This window comes from Schistocerca piceifrons, chromosome X (genome assembly GCF_021461385.2).
Source record: "Schistocerca piceifrons isolate TAMUIC-IGC-003096 chromosome X, iqSchPice1.1, whole genome shotgun sequence".
Taxonomy (NCBI): Eukaryota; Metazoa; Arthropoda; class Insecta; order Orthoptera; family Acrididae; genus Schistocerca; species Schistocerca piceifrons.
The window spans coordinates 863,287,407-863,303,369 of NC_060149.1; the positions used below are offsets into that span (position 1 = coordinate 863,287,407).

At 40.6% G+C, this 15,963-nt stretch overlaps 1 protein-coding gene across 1 annotated transcript in view; it reads right to left on the reverse strand.

The window, feature by feature from the left end:
- The window catches only part of LOC124721327 (PH-interacting protein), a 264,771-nt gene that overhangs the window by 93,444 nt on the left and 155,364 nt on the right, over positions 1 to 15,963 (reverse strand). The window contains exons 12-14 of the mRNA XM_047246240.1: positions 15,369 to 15,496; positions 3,769 to 4,058; positions 840 to 1,065 (exon numbers count right to left, since the gene is read on the reverse strand). Coding sequence (XP_047102196.1) covers positions 840 to 1,065; positions 3,769 to 4,058; positions 15,369 to 15,496 — 644 coding nt within the window. The remainder of the gene's footprint in view (positions 1 to 839; positions 1,066 to 3,768; positions 4,059 to 15,368; positions 15,497 to 15,963) is intronic.

Sequence of the window (15,963 nt, forward strand, 5' to 3'; positions counted from 1 at the left end):
GTATTCTAGCAGATGAGTAACGATAGTGTATTTTGTTGTTTACTATATATATCACACGAGAATACATTAACATGGAAAGTCTCAAGACTGGATCGATGGCTAAATTTTCAGTAGAGTATTTTCAAACATTTCCTTGACGTGGTCTGGCAGCCATACTTAAGAGGTTAGGACTCATTCTTTCCTTTGGCTATAAAATCATAATCAGAATGTATCTGCCAATTTCAGTTATGTCATTTTCAGGAGAACATCTTGTAATAAATTGTGCAACATGTGTCTGACAGCACTGTTGAATGATATAGTTTGCTACAGTCAAGTCAGCATAAGATGATCCCTGAGAGCTGGGAGTGCTGTTGACAGCTTGCATCTGTGATGCACAAATGACTGCTGGTGAAACAATAATCTTCCATAGAGCTGTGATAACACATGCATTACCATAGGGACATTTACAAAAGTGCAATATGTGATCAGTTGAGGTAGGCGCACGAAGTGGTCATGCCCAGCCCACTGCAACTGTCAGGAATCTTCTTACGCTACCTGGACTATAGGTTCGACTCAACACATGTGGATCTTCATGCTGAAGGCTTCCAACTGCTGATGACTGATGCGTACAGTGCAAACATGAGTGTGTGAAGCAACAAGGAAAGTTGGGATGGAGTACCTCCTATACTTGCCCTCCAACCACTACCTTTGCTGTTCCATAATACAGTTTTATCAATTGCCTTTAAACATAGGTAAACTGTTTTTTAATTGTGGATTTGAAATTTTACATATAAATTTAATCTTACTTTTCATGTGCAGCCTTAAATTACATGTAACACTGACTAAAATTACTTAATTACCTCCAGCAAGCCAGGCAACATTTGGAATGAGTTGTTCTCCTTGACAGTTCTCTCGACCAGGTACAAGACGCTGCAGAAAAGGTGGATAAGGGTTTCCATCAATATCTACAAGGAACGGAGGTGGCATCAAATGTGGTGCTATCTGAGTTTGCTCATCTAACACGTGATGATTATCATCTCTAATAAGAGGCCGATAATCTGTGTGGAAAAACATTTCCTTTGGCAACTGCAAGAGTAAGAAACAAAACATCATTGTTAAAAAAAATGTCTATTTATTAGACTATAAAAATTATAAAAAATAATTATATCACTAGGAAGCACAAAATTAAAAGATATTTTGTCAGATGTATTTTCTTCACAGACAACTGCACTACATCAACTGTGAGATTTCAACTTATACTATCTGTGAAGCCATTAATGAGAATATTTGAGTGCCCATGAATTTATTGCTATCCAAAATATTGTGCTGAATGCTGCATTGTAATCCATTCACAAACTTTATTAGATTTCCTATAGTAATGATGTATCTTTTTCTTCTTTAGAAAGTGTTGATGTAATACTAAATAAAAAGATTTTCAAGAGCTTAGAAATGTTAAATCAACCTTGCACCACACTTCTCTTGAATGAGAGAGGGACAGAGAGAGAGCAATTTGGTCTCATAAGTGATAACATAGAGCATGCTCAGCGAGTGGGTACTGGGTGCCCTCAACGCAAAAAGTTCTTCTGTGAGCATTTATGCATCTGACAAGTGTATAAAAACCTGCACAGTGAACATGAATCAGTTAGTAAAAAACATGAGGATTTCTCAAATTACAGTATCTGTGATTTTGCAGGATTTACTTGTGGTGGAGCTGGAGTAACTCCTAGTGGACATGTGCATGGGACATGTTTTACAGAAGGAATGAACGAAATGACTGGAACCTTAGGGTAAGAATAATTGTCTGGTAAAATCACGTGATTTGCCAAGAATGTTGTGGAGGTTAGGCAGGCTACAGAAGAAAACATTGGGTAGTGCGAGAAGAATATCAGGGACTGAAAATCTCATTTCAGGAACTGTTTCAAGAAATTTTTAGTCTAAGTAGAGAACTGCTTCGAGGGATTTGAGGCCTGGGTTGTTATTATTATTATTATTATTATTATTATTATTATTATTATACTACTAGACAGACAACCCAGGAGATTACTTTGTGTACGAGATCTGTGAAGCAGCTGTGAGAGCGGAAAGCCTGGGAAAGGTTACTGGTATACGTGTGGAGACATTTGGTGTTGACCACCACACTGCAGCCATTGCCTACCCTGGTAGCCTACAATGCTGGGACAAGTACCACACTGGGCCACTGTTTCTGCTTCTGCTTCTGACCCTCCCTAAAAATATTTATATGCTTAAGAAACTGTATGCAACCCATAATGAACACTGAAGTGGTTAAGTACCCTCATTATAGCTAAACTAACATTAAAATCAATGTTATACAGTTTTAAGCATATCTCAGACCACACGCTACTGTAGGGCATGGCATAATGGCGCTATTGGCTGAAGTGTTAGTTGACGCTGTGCATTACCCCACCACCTGCCTTCTTATGTGTGCAGAACTATAGCATTCGTTTGGGAAATACATTACATTTACACCAAGAGACCGAACGGGATTTAAGCCACACCAATAATTGGTAACACTACTCTCACAGTTTATTTAATGAATGTGGCATTTTTCCACTTAGGCTGTATTTGTTTAGACGACTACTTTGTTTCACAACTAGTACCATCATGGCAGTGCATTCACACAACATGTTTCCGTTCATTTTACTTTACAAATTTTATTGTTCTTTGTGATATGTAAGATATCTGTGGAATGAAGAAGTCTTAATATATGCAAACTACACAGAAATATTTGGAAATCATTTAATAAATATATGGCTGTGGTGCCCTCTATGAAGATGATATCTAACAATTTACCATCATCATTGTCATCAAGCATCATTATGAGACTTGCAAAGAATGTACCTGAATATAGAGGATTATGTGATAGTGCGGTAAAGTAGTTTGAGGAGAAAGACATGCACTGGCACCATGCTGTTGTAGTCAAAGTATGGATGTATGTAGACAAATCAGAATTACTACGATGTGAATGTTGTAGAGCCACAGAAAAAGACATACGTACGAACGAACATGATAGACTTAATTGCTGTAAAGCGGGTGACTGTTGACTGACAGGTCTTTTGATTTACTACTACAAAAAGGACATGAATGTGGGAAAGATCACAAACTGCAATCAGAGAGCTTCACATTTTAGAAAACATACTGCTTGGAGACTTCAACCAAAATGAGCTCTCAAACTTCCAGGTAGATTAAAGCTGTGTGGTAGACTAAAGACACAAACCCACAATCTCACCTTCACACACAAGCTCTTGTGGGCCAAGCTATCCAGGCACGGTGCACTACCTGCCATCTTCACAGTTTTGAAAGATAGGAGAAAGGTGGTGGTGTAAATGAAGCTGTGACAGTGGGTCATGAATTGTGCCTGAGTAGATCAGTCCCTAAGAGCATTGTCCATGAAAGTTGAGGTTCTGGGTCTGAATCCCTACCAGGCACTCAGCTTTATAGTGTTAGAAAGTTTTGAAACAGTGCAGATTCCAGTGCAGTCAAAGAGTCATTCTTGGAGTTCAATTTTATTTCATATATAAAGTAAGATGGTGGTCTGACATCAGACTTACTGCTATTGCATTCCACTGTAATTTCCCTATGGTCACCAAGCATTAGCCTCTTTACTGTATTTGTCAAATCAACCACATTCACTCCCCCTTCCCCAAAGCACACACAATGCACACAGAAACAGACTTAAATTTACATTTTTTCCTTTCACATGTTACCACATGTAAAATGGAGCATTTCTCTCCAATAACTCTTTTCTGATGTTGATGCATTCTCACTCACCTTATGAAATCTGTCACTGCCACGTCCAAACCCATACACGAGAAGGTGGCCGTGAGAATCTGAAGCGGCCAACATTGTTCCATCTGGTGACCACTTTGCATCAAACAGAGCTCCATGCCCTTGACCTTCGATGGCATTCTGGAATGATATCACTTGTGTCCCAGCTATTATATCCCAAATAATAAGCTGCCCATCATGTCCCGCACTTAGCAATATGTTAGCTTCAAATGGATGAGCTTCCAACACAAATACCTCATCCTTATGCCCTCTTAGAACCTGCACTAGAGCACCTGTAACAATATTTAAAGTAACAGCACTGAAGAAAACAGTACAGATGACAATTATCAAACTATAATTATGCAAATTAAATGTTATCAGCATGCTTCTATCAATGTCAGCTCTTTACACTGGTATCAAAGAATTAAAAATCGTTAAGCATCAAAATCATCCATCAAAAATGTGCTTTCGATCGCTCGACCATCTCCAGGAGCGATTCCCACGTAGCCTGTTTGACCAGCCTGTCAGCAAGTTCATTGCCTAAGATTCCGACGTGTCCTGGGGTTCACAGAAACACCACTGAACAACTGGACCATTCCAGGGAGTCAGAACAGAGAAGAAACGACTCAGCAGAACAGGAACGGATGTACTGAAGTGCACAAGATATGGCCAACAGCTCTGCAGTGAATACACTGCAACCAGCGGGTAAGTAACGCTGTTCAATATGGCCTCTGTGGACAGAGGCGAGGCCAACATTATGATCGGCCATCAAGCCGTCAGTATAAGCAACTTCAGAGCACGTCAAGAATTGAGAGGAAGTGACAGTGGAGAGCAGCGAGGTTAACGGAGTCCTTAGGGCAATGCAAAAGGTCCAGATGAAGCTTCAGCCAAGGTGTACACCATGGAGGTGTGCATAAATGGACCTCAAGCAGAGGTGGTAAAGAGAAGGACTCCAGTTCGGAGAGAAGGGAACACACACGAACCGCAAATGTGAGCCCTGACCTGGGCTGCCTATGCGGGAGATGAAATGCCGCGGGTGGGAAAAGGAGACAGTAATTCAGATGCTCAGGAAAACTACGAATGTGTGCAACATATCTGGAGAGCAGTTGTGCACATCGGACCCGCAATGTAGGGACTCCGGCCTCCACCAGGACACTGGTCACTGGACTCATTCTAAAAGCTCCCATCGCTAGGCGAACGCCACAGTGGTACACTGGGTAGAAGAAACACAACACTGAGGGCACCACCAAACCATAAACCAGACTCCCATAGTCAGGGTGGGATTGAACAAGGGCTCTGTAGAGCTGCAGCAGCATATAGCAATCTGCACCCCAAATGGTGTTGCTCAGGCAGCAGAGAGCATTGAGGTGCTGCCAGCACTCCCACTTAAGCTGATGAAGGTGAGGCAGCCAAGTCAATCGGGCATCGAAAACCAGTCCTAAGAATCAATACATCTCCACTACAGTGAGTGGATCATCATTAAGATAAAGTTCAGGTTCTGGATGAACGGTGCGATGCTGACAGAAGCACATTACACATGACTTTGCGGCTGAAAACTTGAAGTCGTGGGCTAGAGACCATGACTGCACCTTATAAATGGCTCCCTGTAGGTGCTGCTCAACAACACCAGTACTGGAGGAGCAATACGAAATGCAGACGTCATTCGCATACAGAGAAGGGGAGACCGAAGACCCTATAGCTGCTGCTGGGCCATTGATGGCCACTAAAAATAGAGATACACTCAATATGGAACCATGCGGAACACCATTCTCCCAAATACGGGGGGAACTATGGGAGGCACCAACTTGGACACGGAAAGTACGGAACGACAGGAAGTTTTGGATAAAAATTGGGAGCGGGCCTCGAAGACCCCACTCATACAATGTGGCAAGGATATGATGCCGCCAGGTCATGTCGTACGCTTTACGTACATAAAAAAACACGGCAACCAGGTGTTGACATCTGGAAAAGGCTGTTCGGATGGCAGACTCAAGGTATAAAAGATTATCAGTGGTAGAGCAGCCCCTGGAGGAAACTGCCCTGACATGGAGGCAGCAGGCCACGTGACTCCGGGACCCAACCAAACAGCAGACACACCATACGTTCCAACAGCTTACAGAGAACATTGGTGAGGCTTATTCAGAGATGAAGAGTCTTGCACAGGGTTGAGTAGCATGGAGAACTGCTTCAAACCACTCTTCGGACTGAAGAGCACAAAAACATCTATCAGTTGCTGTACAGATTGGACTCAGTATTAGCTCAGTCAATGAAGACCAACAGATTTAATTTTATCCATCCTTACTAGAAGGGATTATAAGATGACAGCTGATATGTACATAACTAGCAATAAATAAACCAACAGCTGCATTTTCACCACTGATTTATTCCAGAGGCAACTGGTTTCAGCATTCTATTATGCCATCATCAGGCTCTCTACCGTAACATAGTGGCTCAGCTTATATAGCTACGCAAAATATGCAAAAGTGAACCAGTACCTGCACCAGCATATGTAACATGGCTATAGACTCAAACAACCAGAGCACATAAGTTGCACTCAGGTTGTTAATGAATGTTTAGCAGCTGCTATGTTACCACAGAGGGCCTGATGATGGAATAATGGAATACAGAAACCAGGTGTCTCTGGAATAAATCAGAGATGGAAAATATAACTGTTGGTTTATTTATTGCTGTTTATAAGACCAAAAGGGGTCAAAGAGGAGTAGAATATTGTGCAGTTGCAAATTTACGTAAAGTGGTAGGAGGGAGTGTCATGAACAATATACTAAACATCCCCACCAGTGGGGCATGAACATGGGGATGGGGGGCAGTTTGAAGGTAACTTGTTTTATGTTTCTCTTGAATAATACAGAACCCACAGCTTGTAATGAAAATTTTTCCCAGTATAAAATTAATCTACATGAAATTTCCTACAAAAAAGTCCTATTTTTTTTTCTCTCTCATTGACTAATAGTTCTCCATTGCAAGGGATGGAAAAATCACTCATTATTAGAAACAGTAATTTAATGATATAAAATTAATGTTTGTAGTTAAATGGAGTGAGTTAAGAACAAATATTAAATGTGTGTACCACATCCAAGTGCAGCAGAGCTGTATTACAGGATAAATTGTCTTCTAGTTGTGTAAAAGGGTGGAAGTGGTGGGGGTGGAGAATAGAAACTTGAGGGATGGTAGGTCATCGGATTATGGTTAAGCACATCCCTCCTTCATAGATCTGCAAACTGAGGAACAAGCAGGTGATTCCCTATTCTATCTGTTGTATATTGGCCATCTGGGTACATAAGGAAAAGCACAGCATCCAAGCAGGTCATTTCAGCTGCTCCCACAGTTCCAGGCCAGGAACTGTTTATCCTCATAGTCCACCTAACAGAGCTCACTGAGACAAGCTTTGCACCATCATCATGCTGCTACACTACTCCTTGCAGTCCAGTTCCTCATGGACACCGCTGTACATCCACAAGGGGAGACACACTTCTCGTGGATATAGTGTCATACCAGCTAGTTATTTGTTTGTTACTTTGAAGTGATCATGGATGATCTTTTAGTTGCTGTTTTCAGGAAAAAGTCATTGTGAACTTTTGCGATTAATAAAGTGTTCTGTATTGCAACCTGAGAATTATATTTTAACACAGCAAGCAATCTCGTATAACACGCAGGGCACTAAACTACCTACCCCAATATGTTACAAGAAGCACCTACAGTACAGCAATCCTTCGCAGCACAACTTATGAATCACTGGCTATGCAGTGCAGAGACATGCCTGGGGATGTTTATTTTCCACAGGGTGCATTAAAACTACATGAAATGCAGGTATGTGCTGCTAATAATACTAATGCAATAAGCACATCTGGTTAGACTCTCCATAAATCTCTCCACAATGATCTACACTACACTGCTAGAGGGGAAATTGATTCTTTGTCATCCTACATGACATCGTAGCATTCTTCCAGAAAAGGTAACTTCTCCCACCATGAGCACTGAGCACTCTTCATTTTGCAGACAGACTATACCTTCCCAGCATTTCTTGTCTAGTTCTCCCTTGTGAGTAGACAAAATAACTTCACTGAGCTCATGTTTATATTGGGGAGTTACTTTATGTTTATTAACTAAGCACTTATTTGCAGTTGTTCAGTGAGTTATTATGAAGAAAAGGTCAACAGCTGGAGTTGTCAACTGTCTACCACCCTGAAGAGCCTGTCCCAAGTGTAACACGCAGTCAATATGTATCTGACAATGTTGATTTCATTGTCTCCATTACCACTGACTGGAATACTTTTCACAGCATGAGGGGTATGAAATACATCACTCCAGCCTCAGCTCTCCCAACATCACAAGAGGCCCACAGGCTTCAATAGTCTTCCTCTCCAATGGAAGTAGGTCACATACCGTATTTACTCGAATCTAAGCCTCACTTTTTTTCCGGTTTTTGTAATCCAAAAAACTGCCTACGGCTTAGAATCGAGTGCAAAGCAAGCAGAAGTTCTGAAAAATGTTGGTAGATGCCGCCACAACTAACTTCTGCCGTCGAATATATGTAGCGCTACACTGGCATGCTTTGTAGGCACAAAGATAAATACTGGCGCCAAAACCTCTGCGTCAGTAAATAAATTTAAAAAAAGGGTGGAAGACGAGCTTTTTTTTCTCCGCCCCAAGTTTCGACCACTGCATTTTCATACATTATCCAATGAAGTAAATACAAATTCCGTATTGTTCATCTTCGAATGTAGCAGAATTTCAATGTACTACGAAAATCCGACTGGCAAGACTGTTTGGGATGTTTGTCAATATGGCCAACTCTACGTTCTGAATTTTTTCATGCCTGTGAGAAGAGATGGTTGCTAATAGGAACCTGATGAAATCTGAATCACATGCAGTATTCTCTTCACCATAAGAATAATACGAATGTAAACATTTTGTCATGTATTCTTTCCTGTTTGCTGCTATCTCATTTAAATCCTGTCTGCCTAATAAACTACGAAACTAGATTGAGACAACGGCAAACGCGGAAGAATATACGTATCGTGTCATGTTTATATTCGTATTATTCTTATGCCTAATAGTGATACAGTCAGAAACGAAGCACGGCAACTGACTAGATTTTTAAATCTAAGATGACTCTAATGTCTGTGCAGAATTTGATGTACTAAAGAAGCGGCCGCAAAGATTTTCAAACGGAGAAAAATTTTCGCCTAACTCTCGTTCAGAACATGTTCTATCATACGCAGTCTATTATTTGGTTCTTGATCATTATCAAAGAAAGCAGCAGTGTAAGTAACAGCAAATAGCAGTCTCTTGTCATTGTTTCGCTAACGAGACGATTCCTTTAAAAAGTGGCGGTAGCGCGCACAAAAGCAAGCCATGCCGCGAGCGGCAACAGGCTGTAAACACGCACACGCACTATCAGAATGCGACAAACAATGCATGACACAGTACAGTAACACATTTTCAGCTTTGAGTGACGTAAACACCTATAACAAAGAGAACGGCACTTATCAGATCAAAGCAAAATAAGCAATCGATTCAAACCAGACGACGCACGTGAAAAAGGAAGGGTACCCGTATAAATACGGACGGAGTGTCTGACGCATAGCAATGGCTACCTGGTAAAGCTTAACTGCTAAGCTTACGACTCGAACCAAACTACTGTAACTGTATCGTCATTCATTCGACCTAAATTGTGTATCATATTACAATGGACCAACTTTGTTTCGATTTGGAGGTGCAGCCTAAAACTTTTCTCTCCCCTTGAAGTTCGAGTCTCAAATTTCAGATGCGGCTTAGATTCGGGATTTTTTTTCCCTTTATTTCAAGTCTCATTTTGCAGGTGCGGCTTAGATTCGAGTAAATACGGTAGGTGTTACAGAAGTTCTGAAATTTCAGTGTAAGTTAAGCAATGCATTACAGTAGATTCCAGTTAAACTGGAACATGATCAGTCCAATTCCATCAGACATACGAGGTCTGTCAGAAAAGTATCCGACCTCTGGCCAGGGAAGAAAACTACTTATCTGGAGTGCTGGATACCTTATCACCCTCAAAGCAGTTCCCTCGGGACTCCACACATTTTTCCTAGTGGTGCTGCCATTGTATTTCAAAACGGGTTGTACCACTCCTTAATTTGTGTGATGCCATAAGCACTGTCACCAAAAGCCCTCTTATTATTATTATTATTATTATTATTATTATTATTGGATTGTGGGGTGCTCAACTGCATGGTTATCAGTGCCCGTACAAATTCCCAACCTTTGCTCTGTCCAATCTTGCCACTTGCATGAATGATGATGAAATAATGAGAACACAAACACCCAGTCATCTTAAGGCAGGTGAAAAATCCTTCACCCCGCTGGGAATCGAACCTCAGATATGTCTGTGCACCCCATCACCAGTGGTTTATAAGGCGTGCTGCAGAAGGGCGATATAACTTTGAGAAACCCCCTGAAGTTGCTCAGTGATGTGGTGGGGTAGACAGAGTGGGAAATCACCTACTTGCTGCTTAGTTTGCAAATATATGGAAAAAGGGAAGTGCATTACCACAATTTAGCAAAGTAACTTCCCTTGCATTTCTACGCTTCACCCCTCCCCTTTCCCCCTTCCATTCTGTTAAACCCCAGAACACAATGTATCCCATCAATATGGCTGTACTGCTCTTAGACATGGCACACACATTTATTATTACTTCTTAACCCACTTCCCCCCCATGAACCATGGACCTTGCCGTTGGTGGGGAGGCTTGCGTGCCTCAGCGATATAAATGGCCGTACCGTAGGTGCAACCACAACGGAGGGGTATATGTTGAGAGGCCAGACAAACATGTGGTTCCTTAAGAGGGGCAGCAGCCTTTACAGTAGTTGCAGGGGCAACAGTCTGGATGATTGACTGATCTGGCCTTGTAACATTAACCAAAACGGCCTTGCTGTGCTGGTACTGCGAACGGCTGAAAGCAAGGGCAAACTACAGCCGTAATTTTTCCCGAGGACATGCAGCTTTACTGTATGATTAAATGATGATGGCGTCGTCTTGGGTAAAATATTCCGGAGGTAAAATAGTCCCCCATTCGGATCTCCGGGCGGGGACTACTCAAGAGGACGTCGTTATCAGGAGAAAGAAAACTGGCGTTCTAAGGATCGGAGTGTGGAATGTCAGATCCCTTAATCGGTTAGAAAATTTAAAAAGGGAAATGGATAGGTTAAAGTTAGATATAGTGGGAATTAGTGAAGTTCGGTGGCAGGAGGAACAAGACTTTTGGTCAGGTGAATACGTGGTTATAAATACAAAACCAAATAGGGGTAATGCAGGAGTAGGTTTAATAATGAATAAAAAAATAGGAGTGCGGGTTAGCTACTACAAACAGCATAGTGAACGCATTATTGTGGCCAAGATAGACACAAAGCCCATGCCTACTACAGTAGTACAAGTTTATATGCCAACTAGCTCTGCAGATGATGAAGAAATAGATGAAATGTATGACGAGATAAAAGAAATTATTCAGGTAGTGAAGGGAGACGAAAATTTAATAGTCATGGGTGACTGGAATTCGTCAGTAGGAAAAGGGAGAGAAGGAAACATAGAAGGTGAACCATCTGGTGAGTAAGATGTATGAGACAGGCGAAATACCCTCAGACTTCAAGAAGAATATAATAATTCCAATCCCAAAGAAAGCAGGTGTTGACAGATGTGAAAATTACCGAACTATCAGTTTAATAAGTCACAGCTGCAAAATACTAACGCGAATTCTTTACAGACGAATGGAAAAACTGGTAGAAGCCAACCTCAGGGAAGATCAGTTTGGATTCCGTAGAAATGTTGGAACACGTGAGGCAATACTAACCTTACGACTTATCTTAGAAGAAAGATTAAGAAAAGGCAAACCTACGTTTCTAGCATTTGTAGACTTAGAGAAAGCTTTTGACAATGTTAACTGGAACACTCTCTTTCAAATTCTGAAGGTGGCAGGGGTAAAATACAGGGAGCGAAAGGCTATTTACAATTTGTACAGAAACCAGATGGCAGTTATAAGAGTCGAGGGGCATGAAAGGGAAGCAGTGGTTGGGAAAGGAGTGAGACAGGGTTGTAGCCTCTCCCTGATGTTATTCAATCTGTATATTGACCAAGCAGTAAAGGAAACAAAAGAAAAATTCGGAGTAGGTATTAAAATTCATGGAGAAGAAGTAAAAATTTGAGGTTCACCGATGACATTGTAATTCTGTCAGAGACAGCAAAGGACTTGGAAGAGCAGTTGAACGGAATGGACAGTGTCTTGAAAGGAGGATATAAGATGAACATCAACAAAAGCAAAACGAGGATAATGGAATGTAGTCAAATTAAATCAGGTGATCCTGAGGGAATTAGATTAGGAAATGAGACACTTAAAGTAGTAAAGGAGTTTTGCTATTTAGGGAGTAAAATAACTGATGATGGTTGAAGTAGAGAGGATATAAAATGTAGACTGGCAATGGCAAGGAAATCGTTTCTGAAGAAGAGAAATTTGTTAACATTGAGTATAGACTTAAGTGTCAGGAAGTGGTTTCTGAAAGTATTTGTATGGAGTGTAGCCATGTATGGAAGTGAAACATGGACGATAGCTAGTTTGGACAAGAAGAGAATAGAAGCTTTCAAAATGTGGTGCTACAGAAGAATGCTGAAGATTAGATGGGTAGATCACATAACTAATGAGGAGGTATTGAATAGGATTGGGGAGAAGAGAAGTTTGTGGCACAACTTGACTAGAAGAAGAGATCGGTTGGTAGGACATATTTTGAGGCATCAAGGGATCACAAATTTAGCATTGGAGGGCAGTGTGGAGGGTAAAAATCGTAGAGGGAGACCAAGAGATGAATACACTAAGCAGATTCAGAAGGATGTAGGTTGCAGTAAGTACTGGGAGATGAAGAAGCTTGCACAGGATATAGTAGCATGGAGAGCTGCATCAAACCAGTCTCAGGACTGAATACCACAACAACAACAACAACAACAACAACAACCCACTTCATTGAACGGTAAGCATATCCTGCACCCGTACATATACACGATGAAATGAATTAAATTCTGACACCAGCTGCAACTGGGCATTGAAATGTATTCAATGGTGACAAGTGAAACTTTGGGCCGGACTGAGACACAATACCGGATTTCTCACTTTATGAGAGCAGTTGCCTTAATCACTTCAGCTATCCAAGCATGCTTTCCATCTGATCCTAATCCCCATCTTGTCACACACTACTTACGTAGCATCCCCCGTCCACCATACTCATTGCTCACTGTGGTAAGCAACGAGTATGGTGGGCAGGTAGGGTAAGTAGTGTGGGACAAAATGGAGTTTGGGTCTGATGGAAAGTATGCTCAGATAGCCACAGGGATTAAGGCAAACACTCACATAAAAAGACAACCACTTATGTAAAGCAGGAAATCTGGGTTCGAGTTCCAGTCCAGCACAAATTGAAACTTGTCGCCACTGAAGTCACTCCAGTGCCCAACTACGACCTATGTCAAAATTTATATCATTTCACTATTTTTAATCATTGCAAAGCAGAAACTATTAGTCGCAGGAAAAAAACTGAATGGATTTCTCTTTGTAGGAAATTTAATGTAGTTTAACTTTGAACTGGGAAACATTTTCACTAGAAGTCATAGTTTTTGAGTTATTCAAGGAAAAATATAAAAAAAGAGACCTATGAATGCCCTCCTGCCACCACAGTCACACTGCACCAGTGGGGATTTTTAGTGTGTTGTTCATGACATTCCATCCTGCCACTGCACAAAAATTTGTGATTACACGATTTCTTCCACCTAATTTTACTTTGTTGACAGGCCTACATGTTAAAGTCAAGATTACATGTTGCCTTAATCACTTCAGCTATCCAAACCACACCACTTTATGTTTTCCGCTATTTCCCTCAATAATGCACGCTGCAGACTGTTGTCACATCAAGCGTGTAACACACAAGTCATCATCATTTTAAAATAGCCTGAAATGGCCCTCATACATAAAAAATTCATTTTTTCACTAATCATGCCAGTGAAAATGTTCACAATCTGATTGCAGTCTGTTCTGTTTGAACTGTCTTAGCAATGGAAGCTGTTGGAATGGCAGCCAACAGCAGATGGTGTCAGACTGTCAGCACAGAAAAATCCACACACACTGCAGTGTTCTAACAAGTAGCCCACAGTGGATAAAGCATTAAGGTATATTATGTCCATGCAGACAACATTGCCACCATTCCATGCACTGATCACATTGTGTTATCCAGAAGCCACTCATTTCATAGAACTCTCTTCTATCTACTGCTAAAGCCATCTCTGCCATAGTGGCATATCCTGTACAGGGTGAAATACCATTGAAAGACAAACTCACTTCCCAGTCACCTTACTCCCCTTCAGATTTAATCAAATGCCAACATTGTGCCATTTGACCTGATAAGGCATCCTCACATATGCTTTAATATTTCCACTTTGGTGACTGGTTCAACACTGACCCTTCCTATTAAGACATGAGCGCAAAGCTGGCCCTATACAGGGTATTCACAGATTCCCATTACAAACTTCTAGGACTTGTAGAGGGGAGCAAGTACATAAGATTTTGAACAGGAACCTACATCCAGAAACGGTACAGTTTCTGTTTTATGGTAGTTTCAATTCAGATGTGTAATGTGTCAATGTCTGCTGAGGGAAAGAGGAAAGCCTCAGAAATGTTTGTTTTGGTATGCAATAGGGTAGACAGGATGACATGTACAGTCATTCACCTGATGTCACTTAGCATCTGTCTTCCTACGAGACTCCTGTAGAGACAGATGAAGATCTGGTGGCACAAGTTCTGGTCAGCACATTAAAAACTGAAGATACACCAGGTGGGGCGGAGAGTGTGTACCAGTACATGCTACATAGGTACAATGTCTGTAAGAAGGTTGGTGGTGGTTGCCACATCAAGTCACTGTTGTATGCATAAGTACTGCGGTTTGTATGTTCAGTAAGCTGTGTCCTTTTCAGTTTTGAAAGAATGTAAACCATGACATTTAAGTGTTAATAGAAACAAATGTGCTTAAGTGATAAATGGATGTTTCCTTTCGAATTGGTACCTAATAATTGTACAGCGTCATGCCTGATTCAGTTTCTCAAGCAGAAATGGACAAGTTGAACATCTGAACTGAGGCCATCATAGAATGGAAATGGTACATTTCTGGACATGGGTTCCTATTCAAAATGTTACATTTTCACTCACCTCTACAGGTCCTAGAAGTTTGTAAAAGGGATGTCCAAACACCCTGTATTTATTGCCACTAGTGTGAAGTTTTAATCATGTACTGTTGGCCCAGTATTTTACACATCTCAAGTTATTATCTTTCGGTGTTACAATTTTCACAAGTTGTTAGTGTTTTGTAAGACATAAATGACTATCTGTTTTAGTACTCAGAATACACCTTCAATGAAAATTGTTTAACACAGCCTATCTTCATAATATATTAATTCAAATTCAGTGTTACATGCATTAAAGAAATCAATTTTTAAAACCAGTGTAGTATTTGAAAATAGTGTTGCAGCTTGTATGTAACAGTTTTCAACAAAATATTTAAATGTATCTGTGATAACACACCTGTTGATGAATTCCATACTTTAATACTATAGTCACTGACAGCTGTAATTACAAACTGATCACTTCGATTCCAGCAAACCATTGAAACCCTCAGTTTCACCTTTGGATCATCAGTGGTATCAGAAGATCTGTTGAAAACAGAAGTCAACAATTAGTAAACTAACTATTACAGTAATAATAAACTATGAACGTTCATACAGAATCCTATTAAAAAATTATTACAATCAACTGTTAACTTTGCAGCAATTCTGTAAGAAAGATACAACAAGAAATATGTAAATTTATTGTAGTGAACCCTGAATTATGAAACTGATTTTACAGGGTGTTGTTGTACACACACATAGAATGCATAATTTTGAAACCTTTAATACAGGAAAATGACCACATGAAATGTCTATATCAACAATACATTTTCTGCTCTCCTTCAAATCAATGATGTCGTTTTGTGTGACACTGGCATTAGACGTGAAACTATACTTCATTCATCATAAAAATAAACCTGATGTAAACAAACGCATGCACGATGATTGGTCATTCTTCAGCTACATAATCTTTATTTCAAAATTTGTGTAGTCACATGATCCGTAAACGCTAC